The following is a 15006-nucleotide window of genomic DNA, read 5'->3' on the forward strand; positions in this document are numbered from 1 at the left end:
AATCCAACTTTGGGTCCATGTGGTTTTGAGTGTTCCCAGAGTATGGAGCTTAATTTTTTTTTTCTTAATTTTTCATTATCATTTTCCCCATCACATCACAAATAACATTGAATCTGTTTGCAGGTCAGGGATGCATTCTGCACAGTTATATAACTGTATTAATTAATAAGTCAAGAAATAGCAGCCTTTGGTGGAGTACGTAATAGCCAAATTTGTTTGGCTTTTCTAGTTATTCTTCCAGTGCTTTTTCCTCAACTTTAAAAGCTATGACGTGTTCCCAACCAAATGAAATGTATTAAATTGCTGCAATATAATTTAAGTCCCCACTTAATTCCTTTTGCCACTATTTACTTTAAAAATGGCTTTAACATTAAATGATAGGAAGCTGAAATACACTAGAATATTTCTTGAGAATACTTGTTTTACATACAATGTCTGTTTCATGCCATAAAGTGCATTTATTTGTGTTCTAGAACATGATGCAAATTTATGGAACAAATTTACTTTCAGGGTTTGGTACACAGTCCGCAGTCTTGTGTGTTTTAAGGAATCAAAAGGAGCAGAAGTATAAAAGCCAGGAAGGTACAAATGGTCTTGGTTAGATGAGTTTACGCACTGTTCGCTTACTAGAGACAGCATGACATAGTACACAATCAGGAACGAACAGGACTGTAAAGCAGAAATACATTAATTCTGTGCCCACTGTAGACATCAGAGGCCTCTGACGCTTCCAAAGTCCCATTAATTGTATCTGTGTGGCTTGTATTGGCACATCCAGATCAAAAAAATGTAACTGCGCCTGTTTTAACAGAGGAAAACGTACTCAGAAAGGGTGACCTGCCTGTAGTAATTGTAGGTAAGTATCAGATTTGGGATTAGAATACAACTGACTTATTAAATGTTGTAATTTTTTCTTCCAGGGCAATTTGCGCTCAAGTTTACAACTTACTTGATTAAGAATTAAATATTTGCTGGGCCTTGTTCCTAATCAGTGTATCCTTCCCCTCCTTTTGTTTGGATTGCTTGTGTTCCCCATGCTTACCTCTCTTGTTACATTTTCTTCTCTTTGGTTATTATGGGGAAGGTTTATTAAATGAAGCAAGTCATGCAGCATCCTTTGGAAATGGTTTGGTTTGATGTTAGATTTAGTTCTTAGGTCATTCAGAATAGATGAAAGCTCTCAACTGACTAGTCTTCTATATCTGTGAAAATTCTTGTCCTGGAATGTTAGCCACGGGAGGCAGCTGCCTCTCTGGGTTGTGACATCTGTCACTACAAACCTTTAATCTGTTAACTACTTTAACAGGATTAAAACCATAATCTAAAGTAGCACTGGAAATTGGCAAGAGACAGTGATGGAACCTGTGTGTTAGTCATGTTATCTCATGTTATTCAGAGGAGGGGAATATTATAGTCCGCATAAACTGGGGTTTTTACTATCTTTGGTTTTGGGTGCAGTAAACTACAGCAATCCAACCTGAGGAGGAAGAAATATATCCCACTTTTTCACATTATATATTCAGTCAAGTAGTAGCATAAGAACTTGAATGCTGAGAAGTACCATCCTTCTACAAAAGCAGACCAAGATGAGTAGATTTCCTTTTGGCTAGGGGGTTGAAGGTGAACATTATCTCCTCTGTTCTAGGGGAGCATCTGAGTGTAAGTTTACCTTTAGTCATGTAAATACCCGTTGCTACAGCATTTTGCAGAATCAAGTCCCATATACCTAATTTATTAGGCTATATTATTCCCAGAAAGGTCAGGTTTTTTCCAAGTACTTTGATTCATCAGATGAAGAATTTAAGAATTGAACATGCACAGGATTGTTCTTGCCATTTCACATGTTTATGTTTGGTTGTTCAGGGACAGGGTTTTTTTTGTATACAAGATGAAAGTTAATGCTGGTTTGGGCACTTACTTAAATTCTTTACTTTTCCTCTGTGAAATGTGTTTTAAAACATAATGTTTACCTTGAGCTTCCACTTACAGAAGTTAGAAACACGTCTTTTACAAAGCAATAGCCTTAAGGGAACAAGTAGTTGCTCATCTACACAACAAATCAGTGCCTGTGCTAAAAATAAAAAAAAAAAACCCAGTAGTCGTCCCATGGTGTCTTATCAATTTCTCTCCTTTTTACTTATATAGGGAAACATTTTAAAGTGATGAAGGGCAGTATAACGTAAATAAATGCTTCAAGAAGAGGAACAGCAATAGTAGTTCTTTGAGAAGTTCTAGTATTTGTGTTATTTTCTCGCATATGAAAGGATTCAAACCATTAATACGTGTTCATCGAGGTTTCAGAAGACCCCTAGAAGTTTAAACAAGTGCACTGAAAAAGTTTGTGTTTGTAAACATTTATTTTCTTGAACTGAAAAAGGCTTGCATCAGCACACATTGTACAGCCTTGCAAATTACACAAATTGAAAAAAGTTTGTTTCATTTATGTGCAATGAATCTTTAATGTCCAGTGAGCATCTGCAAACGATGAAAACTTAAACCATTAAAAAGGTTTCCAGCACTTATCAAACACAATTATCTTAGCGTGAAAAGGAAGAGAAAGAGATCCATACTGGTGGGAACACAATTAAAGTGCAAACATTTTGTCACTTGTGAAGATACATTTTAGTTTCTTCACACTTTTGCTAAAAAGAAGAAATATTAAAATGTGATTCTGTGAACATTCTTTGTAACCTATTCGTATTCCCCTTTAAATAATTATTAAGCTTGTTGGATCAGAAGCAAATCCTTCAAGGGTACAACCTACTTGTAATTTCTTTTGACTTTGCTTGAATGAATCTCAAAAGAAAATGACCATCTAAGGAATTAGTTACTAAAATTATATTGGTTTTTTCTTTCTTAAAAAAAAAAAAAAAAGAAAAACACACAAGGGACAAAGAACAGGTTAACTTGAAGATTTGGGTTAGTTTGCTAGAAAATGAGTGTAATTCCTTGAAAATGGTTCTCTTTTCCCCTCCACCAATCCTTAGGTTCCTGCCTTGGAATGGACAGCTGTGTGCTGGCAGTGAAAAGGGATTATAAAATACAAATCTAATATGGATTTTTATGAACGTTTGCTGTACAATAGAACTTTGGATCTGATACAAGAATTCAAAAAATATAAAACAAAACTACTATAAAAGTAGGGGGCATTTAAACAGCATTCCGTGTAGAAAGCTGCCTGTCTCAAAGATGATTCCTTGCTTTTGTCTGGGATTAATTCTGTAGTTTTTTTTCTTCATCTTGCTGGATCACTGGGTTATTTATTCTTCAATGGCTAATGTCATATGACAAAACATCCCAGGAGTCTCTATGAAGAGAACAGAAACCCCATAACATCAAGCCAATCAAGGAGAGGAGGACATGGAAGTAGTAAAGGCTGAGTGTCCACTGATGTAACTGCTACTGAGAACTAGCCCTTTCCAGAACATGAAAGTCATAGTGCTTCTTGCTTGTTCTCAGCCTGAACTTGTTCACTGAGGTACTACTTTGTTTCTTCAACGCATTCTGAGCAGCTGACATTGTAGGGAACGTAGCTAGAACCGTGTAAGTGGAAGCCAAGTCACTAGGTTTGGATGGCTCAGTGTTCACACTACTGTCTCCACTGCCACAGTAACGACGATGCTGCTGCTGCTGCTGTGTTTGTAGACACTGCGAATCCCTTAGCCACCGAATCTTGGCACCAACTTTTAAAAGTTCTCCAAATAGTTTTTCTGCTTCCATACGAGTTATGCCTTCTGGCAGTTCAGTAATTTCTAGAACTTTTCCCACAACTGAAACAAGAAAAAAATTGAATCTGAATTGGTCATTGTACTTAATGATACAACAAACACAATGGAAAATGAGTTATTTCATACTTGTATCTCCAGTTGGCTGATACCAAATACACAGCAATTCCATTTCTGGTATTCTAGAGCCTTTTGCTTTCACATTTAGCACTGCTTACTGCTAAAAGCTTACAAATAAAAGCTGAAAATACAAAGAGGACCATCAAAAGAGAGAGGGAAAAATAATAAAATGATCAACACCAAATTTTGCAGCAGGTTTGAGAACTCACTATAGCATCTCACTGGATTTGCCTGTTAACTCTTCACACATCACTGTGCCAAAAAACTAGTCTGCCTTCTCTTTGTTAGAAAAAGCTGATTTATCTGTAACTTTCTGTAAAGTTGATAGTAGGTGACACTTGCAGAAAAATTCTAGTAAAGATATGAAGATAGATGATGTCACGTTTTATTTATATGACATCTTTACCAACTCCACAGAGCTAATCCTGTAGGTTTCGCAATATGTCCCCCAAATCCATGTGCTCATTTATATTAGAAAACAAAAAGAAGCGCAAACTAATTTGTGGTTTATGGTTGATTTCACATTTCATGCAAATAAAAGGAAGCAGGGGTATGTATATTTAAGATAACAACATTTAATGTAACAATATAATAGAACTTACATCCAGTAAACTCACAAACTTGCTTTTCCTTTTAGTACTGTCCAATCCTGATCTTCTCTGGTCTTTTCTCCAGCCTGCAAAACTACTTTCCTCATTTAACCTCCCTCTTCTCCTCTCTCCAAATCAAGTCTTTCTCACCATCCTTATCTTTTCAGTGTTTGCTATGTCCATTTCCGTCCAATTACTCTTTATTCTGGCCCTTTTCTCACCTTTGCTTTTCTTGTTACACTCCCAGCCCATCACCATAATTCATTTTTCTGGAGGACTGTGTCAATCAGCAATTCTATACCTGGTTCTCCTGCACCAAGATCTGCTGAAGCAGCCTTCTTTGCTGGTTTCTTTCCCCTGTTTCCATGTCTGTTTCCAGGCTGACACTGGAAAGATTGACAAAAATTATTTACTTTAGTGACAGTGCACCAGTATCTTAAAATTTCTAGGTTAGCTCAGTGAAAAGTGGTGCAGAGGAATGTCTGGAAAGTAATCTGCGCTACCATGATCGAGAACAGATTTTCATGTCCAATTTTAGTCTTGAAGTTTGGCAGTCCTGCAGTCAGGCACATTCTATCCTTGGCTTCAGGAGAAAGGGAGGAAATGATGAAAAAAAAAAAAAAATCACCTTAAATCTTCTTGGAAGAACACCTCCCTTTATTCCCCCACATCTTCTGACCGATCTCAGGTAGAACTGAGCAAGGTGGAGGTAGGGAGTCTGTGTGTCAGTCCCAAAAATTGAAGAGATGGCAAAACTTTTCAGCTTTGCTAACACTAATATTTTGGGTTTGTTTTTCTTATAAGAAACAAACCCACTCTTAGTTTAGAAATACCCACATGTATTTTCTATTTTTCTTTTTAAATTGTTATTCAAATAAAAGAAAGTCCTTTTAGCAAACGTTCTCTCTGTGATTTTTGGAACTGCTGGCAAATTGCTTAAAAAAAAAAATAAATCCACGATCTACACTGTGCCCAAAGCTAAGTTTCAGGAAAACATTTCTCATTTCTTCTTTTTTAACACAACAAACAAGAACAATGGGAATTACCAACACAGAATAAAACCATTATTGGAAAGCAAGCACCTTCCACTCAATTACTTTTCTAATGCAATAACATATTCCCCTATTCATGGTGGTTATAATGGCAGTCCTGAATTGTTTTTTTTTCAGTGTTGCCAGGAGATTGTTCTCTTTAATACCTGTTGGCTTGTTACTTGTCCACGTAATAAAGATGGTGGATTGTATTGCAGGGGTTGGCCAAGCAATGGGTATCTGGCATCTCCTTAAAGAGAAAGGTAATTAGAAGGGTTTTTCTGTTATATGAAATCTTCCTCCAAGTTCCTCTTACTATGCATATCTTACACAGAAGAGAAAGCAGAATAACGATGCACAAAGTAGTGTATTTGGCTAGGCGAACAAAGGAAGATTTGGTACGATTAAATGTCAGTCACATACTGATCACAAGGTGAAAAGGTACAAGCTTTCTTGCATTTAAGGATTACACTGAAAAACACTAAACATTTTTCTTCGTTGCAGTCTTATCTAACTCCTCTCATTTCAAAATGTGCTTAATAAGGCTAAAATGCCTCTCAGTGTACTAATTTAATCATTTTCATGGTTATATCCCTGATGAGCGCTAGGTACATCTTCACATTCCTCTTTGCTCCAAGGATCCACAAAGACAATGAAATAAAAGTTTTTAGTAATCCCAGAAGATTAAGAAAGTTGAGAGGGATACTTTACAACAGGCAACCTGAAATTTTTACATTGGAATACAACACAATGACATAAAGATTGGCATAGAATTGTCTAGGTTGGAAGGGACCTTTAACATCATCAAGTCCAGCCATCAAGCTAACTGCCAAAAGCATCACTAAACCATGTCCCTCAGCACCACATCTACCTGTCTTTTAAATACCTCCAGGGATGGCGACTCCACTGCTTCCCTGGGCAGCTTGTTCCAATGCTTGACAACCTGTGAAAAGTTCTGTGAAGAACTTTCTCCTAATATCCAATCTATACCTCCCCTGGTGCAACTTGAGGCCATTTCCTCTTGTCCTGTCCCTTGTTACTTGGGAGAAGAGGTTGACCCCCACTTCTCTATCGCCTCTTTTCAGGAAACTGTAGAAAGCAATAAGGTCTCCCCTCAGCCTCCTTTTCTCCAGACTAAACAACCTGAGTTCCCTCAGCTGCTCCTCATAAGACTTATGCGCTGGACCCCTCACCCGCTTAGTTGCCCTTCTCTGGACACACTCCAGCACCTCAATGTCTTTCTTGTAGTAAGGGGCCCAAAACTGAACACAGTACTTGAGGTGGGGCCTCACCAGTGCCAAGTACAGGGGGACGATCACTTCCCTGAGGAAGTGACTATGCAGCATATAAGACAAAAACAGACATGAAAATAAGTCTTCTTTATCAATAGTGAAGACATACAGAATTTTCTATAAGTTTTGCTTTAAAGCAACTCTTTCTGTAAAGTAGACCCATTAATTTTGAGTGTGGGAACTATAACAAGACATCTTTGCTCACTGACAAAGGTTTTTGTTTTTATCATTTGGTTTTTAAACGTTATCAACTATCACATCTCAGTGAAAACTCCCTATTTTCTGTTTTTCTGTTAACATGGCAGCAGAAGACTGAAATTCTTCTACAAGGAACGTCATCTGTCTTTGGGTGGGTACAATCTGAAATACTAAGTGAAGTAGCAGTGGTATGGGCTCTACTCCCATCGTGCTAGTTTTTATACAAACGAATGAAGAATTCTCACTTAGGTAGTGGTTTGATTCAGTGCATCAACTAATAAGTGAGTCTCACAGAACATTCATCTCAACATCACATTTCTGTATCCTTTCCCCCAAAAGATAATATGCCCACCTAATGTATTAAGATCAGCTAGTCCCACATTATTTATTTTATCTTTGTAGCTCTAAAATTATATCCTTTGTGACAGTGTGTATCAAGTTTTTGATTTATGTTTAAAACTTGAAGCTAAGTTATATCAAACATTTTATTAGTATTTTCAATGCTGAAATGGGGAGTTTTACATTTGAGAAGGCTAGTGGGTTATAGAAGTGCTCACAATAACAAGAAATTTTTTGAGAAGCTTTTGAGAATATGGGGGACGGTATCAGTGCAGAGAGGTAAGGTGAAATTTTACATGATGTTTGAGTGGATAGTTTTGATGATCTGCTTCAGTAATATTGCCAACTCTATCCTGGGCTGCATCAAAAGAAGGGTAGTCGAGGGAGGTGAGACCCCACCTGGAGTACTGCATCCAGCTCTGGAGCCCCCAACATAAGAAGGACATGGACCTCTTGGAGCAGGTCCAGAGGAGGGCCATGAAGATGATCTGAGGGTTGGAGCACCACTCCTATGAAGACAGGCTGAGAGAGTTGGGGTTGTTCAGCCTGCAGAGAAGGCTCCTGGGAGACCTTATAGCAGCCTTCTAGTATCTGAAGGGCACCCACAGGAGAGCTGGAGAGGGTCTTTTTACAAGGGCATGTAGTGATAGGACAAGGGGGAATGGCTTCAAACTGGAAGAAGGTAGATTCAAATTAGATATCAGGAATAAAGTCTTCACTCTGAGGGTGGTGAGGCACTGGAACAAATTGCCCAGAGAAGCTGTGGCTGCCCCATCCCTGGAGGTGTTCAAGGCCTGGTTGGATGGGGCTTTGATAAGCCTGGTCTAGTGGGAGGTGTCCCTGCCCATGGCAGGGTCGTTGGAACTAGATGATCTTTAAGGTCCCTTCCAACCCAAACCATTCTATGATATGATATTCTACGGTATTACTACCAAAGTGAGCCACAGTTCATCAGAAATATCCTCCTATAACATGTATTTTAGAACGTTCAAATAGAAAACATACACAAATTGTAGTTAACTAAAAGTATACCTTGTCCAGGAACAAAAGGTCTGGAAAACTGGGACACAATAGAAAGAGGTGTTAATGTGGGACGGATGTTCTTCATGTTTGATAGCTGAGCTGGTGCTGGTGATTGGGCCGGTGAGGTGACAGGACTACCTAGTTGAGGACTATGCTGCAACTGGAATAAACAACAAGTTAGTGTTTTAAAAAGCACCAAGTTGAACAAGCCAGACAACAGCTACAGCATTCAGACTTAAGTAAAATTAACATAGCTATATTAAGTATTATCAGATTTTTGTTTCCCCAAAAGAACTTTTGAAAAAACATGCAAAGATGCAATTTATGCAAATTTCAAGTCATCCTGGAAAACAAAACAAAAGCCTCATACCTGTGCAGCACTGTCTAAAGTGCTAAGTTCTGTGGACTTCTGCCCCCTTTGATGATCACAGTAATATTTATTTTGTTTCCACTGTGGAGGTGAATGATTCCGAGGCTGAGGATTGTTAGGTATATTTAGCTGCATCATTACTACTCCTCCACCTGGTGGTGGTGCTACTGCTACAAGACAAGAAATCAGTAGGATACAGTTAGTCCATCATACATTTCAATTTCCATTTTAGCAGAATAGATGGGAATTTAAAAAAAAGGGGCAGGGGAATAACAAGGAATGTTTTGCTAAATAAGCTGCTGAATTCTAGAAAACTAGAGCAGTATCTTCTGTACGATTATATTTCCACTATCAGATAAATCTGCAATAGTTAACTCTAGAAGAGAGGGCTTCCAGAACTAGAAGAGATAGTGAAACCACTGAAACGCATTACTGAGAATATTTTTGAAATAAATCATTCTATTTAATAGTAATTGAAAGTATTTGACATTCACTGTAGAGCAACATGTTGAAGAACATGTGGTATTAAGCAAACATGCTTTATTTAAAAATAGAAGCTACCTAATTAGTTTTACATGATATACAGCAATATCAACTCAAAAATGTTTTCTCTGATATGATGGCATACGTTGGAAAGACCTGGAATCAATCTTTAGTTGGAGGCTGAATTACCCTCATTTACAAGTTCTATATAGGAACGTTTTTCTGGGCAAAGACCGCAAATTGATCCCCACATCCTGTACCACTTAGCTACTGTCGTGGCTACAGAAACGCCAGAGTCGGGAGAACAGCTAAACAGCCAGCGCTGTTCCTTAAGGTTCCAAATGAGGATTTGTGACGAGAGGCTGCCAAGAGAGAAGCTGTCTTCCCCCTCTGACCTGGCTCTGTCCCTGGTAATTTATATAACGTCCTGTTTACTTGTAAATGGTTGTTTGCAATTTCCTTTTCTGCTCTACCCGCTGTTTACAGCATTTCTCAGAAACCACGATTAAAACACATGGTTTAAACATCATTTAATCATCCACCTTTAAAGAAGGAGTCTACAATCTTCTTTATTTGCTACCTACGTCATAGCATCAGTTAGGAGCAGTCAGATACAGATTATGAAATGCATTCGTCTTTTATTTTTTAAAACGGGCTATTGTTTTCACTACCCCTGGGCTACACAAAAAGAAAGACACTCCTTCAAAAAGCAAACCAAACAATGTAGAATAATGAACTCGTAATACTAAAACAATATTAGCTTTTGTAACTTGTATTCTGAAATATTTACCATATTGATATTTATAAAAATAAATTAAATAATATTAGTAATGTTTCCACATCTATACTTTTTAATGGCAAAAAGTTCTACCCATGTGTTACAGATTGAAATGGAAGCGTCAGATATCTGGCCAACTTTAGCAGAGGTTATAAATTTAAGAGTCCCTGCTCTGTCCCTGTAAGACCCACATGGCGAATATTTCTATTTTGTAGCGCAGCAAAATAAAAATATAACTCTGTTTATAGAGATCCAATACATAATCAGAATAATATATAACACAACAGCTTCCAAGTGATAAAGCCATAAACTTATCCCTATATGTAAATGTGAGATGTACCAAACATCTATATACACACTACATTTTAGACAAGAAAATTGGATTCATGTTAATATTTTATGCATATACTTATAAATATTGTAAATAAGTATTTACATCTTACTGTTTTGTAATATTATAGTATTTTGTTCTGCAGCACTCTAGCATACTCTTTTACTACTTATCTCTGTTCTGCGAGAACTGAGCATCCAACAAAAACGTGCTTGTCCTTTGAAACCATCTACGCACCATTTCTAAAAAAGTGTCACAACCAGAAAATACTATTTTTAACTGCTAAAGAAAACTTTGTACATCCAGAAAAACTTGTTCTTTCTACTACTTCTAGTTCCCCAGCATTTCAGTAAATGAAAATCAATGGAATTCTTTTCCTAAACAAGCATCCTGACAAAAGTGAAGTGTCACGGAACGCATACATCCATTTACAGACACTTTATCACCTGTCAAAACCCATGAGAAGGGAAACCCAGAAAAAGTCCTTAAAAAAGCTTCCCAGATTTACAGTCTGGTCCTCTGTACCTTTTTCAAATGAAAAGAAACACAACTCTGCTGCTTGTTGGCATACGTCCTCATTGCCCTTACCTCAGTGGCCTTGATTCATCTTCTCAATATCACTTACTGAAATGCATGCATTATTGTCTCAAAATTTGTTCTCCCCATGTCAGAGGGCTTCCCCTTCCCCAAACTTCTTAAAATTGCTGTTTAACTGGTTTGAACCAGGCCTTCAAAATGGCATAAAACCAGCACTTCCAGGATAGATTAGGAGGGTAGAAAAACAAACGAGTGCAAGACCGATTTCAGACATCCTGAAATGAGTCCTCCAGAAGTAAGGCCAAACTTGAAGCAAAATCGAAACAAAGCCAAACCTGCCCATGAACTATAATACACTGCTAATTTCAGCTATCTTGCCATGTAACTACATGTTATCTATTTACTAATAAACAGGCTCTAAAAATATCTTAAAAGATAAATGTTTGTAAGAAACACCACACCTATAGTAGAATGTAGGTCATTGACCTAGGGTTGTTTCATCTATTGCTTGCTTGCAAAATACTGAGATAGCAGTGTTTGAGATTACCCCTTTTTGGCCAACCAAACTTCTAATGTATCAAATTCCCTATTGGTAAAATAAAGACAGTACCGCTATGATCACAGGATTGTTCTGTAACCTCTTGTTTGGAGGCTAGCCCTGACCAGTCTATCAATTTTATGGTTGGAAATTCAGAGTTTTCAAGTGTTTGGATATTAACATTTATAGACATTTAATGGATATGACAAGATTTATGTCACCACTGCTTTCACACACCATTTGGGCTGCTATTTATACACCTTCTAAAAATTATCCAAATGTGTTGTAGATCAAAACATTCCAAACCTGATTTAAGTGCTTCTGCTAAAGTGAAACTTATCTGCTGAAGGCTGCCTCCAGGCTGCCCCCATGAAGCTGGCTATTGTTTCACTTAAGTTCCAAGTTGTCATTTTAAAAGTTACAATAATAGCAATTCAGATGAAGAATAAAAAAAACAAAATAATGTTTGCAGAGATGGCACTCAAGTTGCAGTTGTTCTAGCAGTTAGCCATGAAGTCAGTCTGATAATTTACAACAGGTTTCTAGACAGAATGGCTCAGATGAAAATCCCAATAAAATATACCTTTTATTGGCTGCATGATGGAAAGACCAGTGGGCGAACTTTTACATGATGAGGGTGGAGACACTATGCTGTAGTGCACAATGGAAGCAGCCTGTTGTGGCTTTGACTTTGATGAAGGTGGCAATAATGTAGGAGGTGATGGCTTCTGACTTGAATGGTTGGTATAAACTATGAAAGTAAAAGCAGTAAATAAGGCTACCATAAAAACAAAACCAAAACACCCCACACAGCTTCGGAGTATTAACCCAGAAAGCTTACAGTTTTCACCATCTTCTCAAGAAGTCTTTAAGGAAATCACTACTCCTACTCCATTAAGTGAAATCTAGAATGCTTCTTGAGTAGAAGAGCCACGTACATTCCTTCCAAAATGTACCTTGCTCATTCTATCAAATGTAACCCAACATTTTCAGACTCGTGTAGCTATTCAGGAAAAGACAAAAGTCATTCTGCTGACAACAGATAGTTCTCATGTCTGTCTCAACCCACAAACAGATGTGCAAGGCGTTACGATATAAGTTACTGAATTCTAAGAAAGTAACTTTAGAGCTTCCAATGATAAACAAATTGAGATGTTGAGTTAACCTGCCTCCAATATAACTTCAAAAATGGAACCCAGAAGGAAATATAATACAGTAGTTATTTCTAAATCAAACCCATAATAACAAATATCCAGTCACCCAGCATATTAACAGCAGGTCTTTCAATAACAACTTTATTCCCCCAACCTGCACACTGCTGTCCTTGAAGCTGCTGTGAGTTGCACGGTGATGATGTTCTAGGAAACTGTATCTGCTCTGATCCAGGATGCTGCAAATATCCTACTGATGAACTGTAATAATAATAAAAAAAGAACGTGACTAACAGGCATTTATGCGAGACTCATTTATTTAGTCATGACTGCTGCATTTGCTGTCTACACATTCTGTAAATCACTGAGATTTTGTTAATTTTAAAAAAAAATCAATAGTATTCCCACCTCCCCCTGAATCTACTCATTCTTCAGAAGACTGAAGTTTCACATCTCTTTCTTGGCAAAAACTTATGCCCTGCAAACATTAAGAAGCTGTACTAATTCACCTGTTTTAATACGCTGTTTTTGTGTCAAGAGTGCTGTATTTGTATAAAGACATGTAGAATAATAAAGAGAAAATTTGTTGTCTTGGCCTCAGTTAGGTCTCAGTTAAGTGATCACCACAGAACCTGCCATGAGGATTTCAGATGCAGTCCCTCAGCTGGGCCAGCTTATTCAGCACCCCAAACAAGCACACCTCTGCTTCAGTGTAAAGTAACACAGCTTAAAGAGATGATTGCCTTTCTGTGGCTTTATCAAATAGGGTGTGGGAAAAGAAAGATGACTCAAGAAGATAAACAACCTTTTATTTATTTTTAATAAGTAGGAAAAGGATAACTTTAAAAGTTTATTTACGCGAGGTGTTTTTCAGGGCATTCAGGGGAAAAACAGGTAAGTAACAGACATAGGCAAATTCTATCATACCAGTAACTGATCATAGCCAGAACATCAGGTTGGCGGACCATAATCAGAATGGTGCCTACAAAATCCTGTACTTAATTTCTGTACTAACAGATAAAGTAAACATTCTGAAGGAATGAGAGAAAATACGTTATTCAAATTGTGGAAAAAAAGTAGGTGTAATCCTGCTGGACTTACCATTTTTACCTATGTTGTCACAAGAAGTTTGTTTCATCCTTTGTCCCACAGTTCAAATATGTAATTTTAAATTAAAGATTTCCTTCCATTAAAGCAGACAAAACACAGTGAAAACTAGAACAGATGGGTTTGTATCTGCACAGGATGTTTGCTCACACACAGCTTCTCATCTCTCTACTGATTCTAGTTTTCAATAGTGACCTGCAGGTTTGAGACTACTCAGTTGTTGCAGAACACTACTCTGCTTTCCTTGTCAAAGTGCTGCGACATAACTATTTTGATAAAAGCAAGACACTATCATTAGTTGCTAGTTTGCTCTGAATTCCTAACAAACGCTTCCCTGTTCAAAAGAGAGGGACATTCTAAATGACACAAAAGATCAAGCAACAAAACTTCAAAAAAGTCTGGGATTATGTCTACCTATGACTTCATTGAAACTCAAATTAACTACAGAGGAAAGATAAAAGGAACCTTCAGATACAAAGAGCAAGAATTCACATTTAAGTAGATGAAGCCATGCAGCAATGACACAAATACTATTTAAGTCTCTACACTCACTAAAGGATGAAGCAAGCTTCATACTGTTGCTGCTTGTTTAAAAGCTGCGAGCAAGGTATTTTTAAATGATGCACATTTGTAAGTTCAAAAAGCTAGAGAAAGAAAAATTTGTAACAAGGATTAATCCTAATGAATTCTTTTAGGTATTTGCTATCTGTTCTCTTACTAATACTCTAATTGTGTTGGGGACACAGCTGTAGACACAGGGAGGGAGGCCTGTACATGTAGAACAATTTGCTGTTACCACAGTTGGTAAAAAGTTATTTACCAAATAAAATCCAAGCATAAGAAAAAGGTCCTATACTTGTTTCAGAGCCAGCTTTGTGCCAGCAGGCCTCATTCGCAACACGAACAAAGTAAGCTAAGCTTCTCCCAGACAAAGCTCCAAAAAGGAAAAAGTCAGTCTTTTCCTAGGATTCAAATTCTCTTTTCTCTACACCTCACTAAAGTAGTATCCTTGACAAAACCAGTGAATATGGATAGTCATCTTAAATGTTACTGCAAAAAGTCATTGCTACTGAACACACTGGTGTTTCATATATAAGAAAAGGAATGCAGAAAACTTAAGATGTGGAACTGTAGTAAAGTATCGCTGAAAGTGATATGGGAACTATGTTTTCCAGTCTAATAAGCATGTTCCAATTAAAGCAGTACTGGTTGTTTTAGTTGATTGCATAAGAGCCAAAATAAATAGATAAAGTGTCTGTAAGTCTGCCTTTGAAATACATTTTAATATATGCAATACTACAGCAGATCCTGTCAGTTAATACAAGGCAATTCAGCCTAGCTGTGGTGAAATCAAATAACTGACTTAAACTCACCTTAAATTATTCTGTTGACT

The 15006-nt window shown here is 37.4% G+C and overlaps 1 protein-coding gene across 1 annotated transcript in view; it reads right to left on the bottom strand.

The window, feature by feature from the left end:
• Nucleotides 1-2338: 2338 nt before the first annotated feature.
• The window catches only part of R3HDM1 (R3H domain containing 1), a 55584-nt gene continuing 42916 nt past the window's right edge, over nt 2339-15006 (bottom strand). The window contains exons 20-26 of the mRNA XM_009886738.1: nt 14987-14997; nt 12664-12767; nt 8689-8852; nt 8328-8472; nt 5634-5716; nt 4737-4821; nt 2339-3770 (exon numbers count right to left, since the gene is read on the bottom strand). Of these exons, the coding sequence (XP_009885040.1) occupies nt 3400-3770; nt 4737-4821; nt 5634-5716; nt 8328-8472; nt 8689-8852; nt 12664-12767; nt 14987-14997 (963 nt within the window). The 3' untranslated portion in view covers nt 2339-3399. The remainder of the gene's footprint in view (nt 3771-4736; nt 4822-5633; nt 5717-8327; nt 8473-8688; nt 8853-12663; nt 12768-14986; nt 14998-15006) is intronic.

The sequence above is a fragment of the Charadrius vociferus genome, unplaced genomic scaffold (assembly GCF_000708025.1).
Source record: "Charadrius vociferus isolate BGI_N301 unplaced genomic scaffold, ASM70802v2 scaffold720, whole genome shotgun sequence".
Lineage (NCBI taxonomy): Eukaryota > Metazoa > Chordata > Aves > Charadriiformes > Charadriidae > Charadrius > Charadrius vociferus.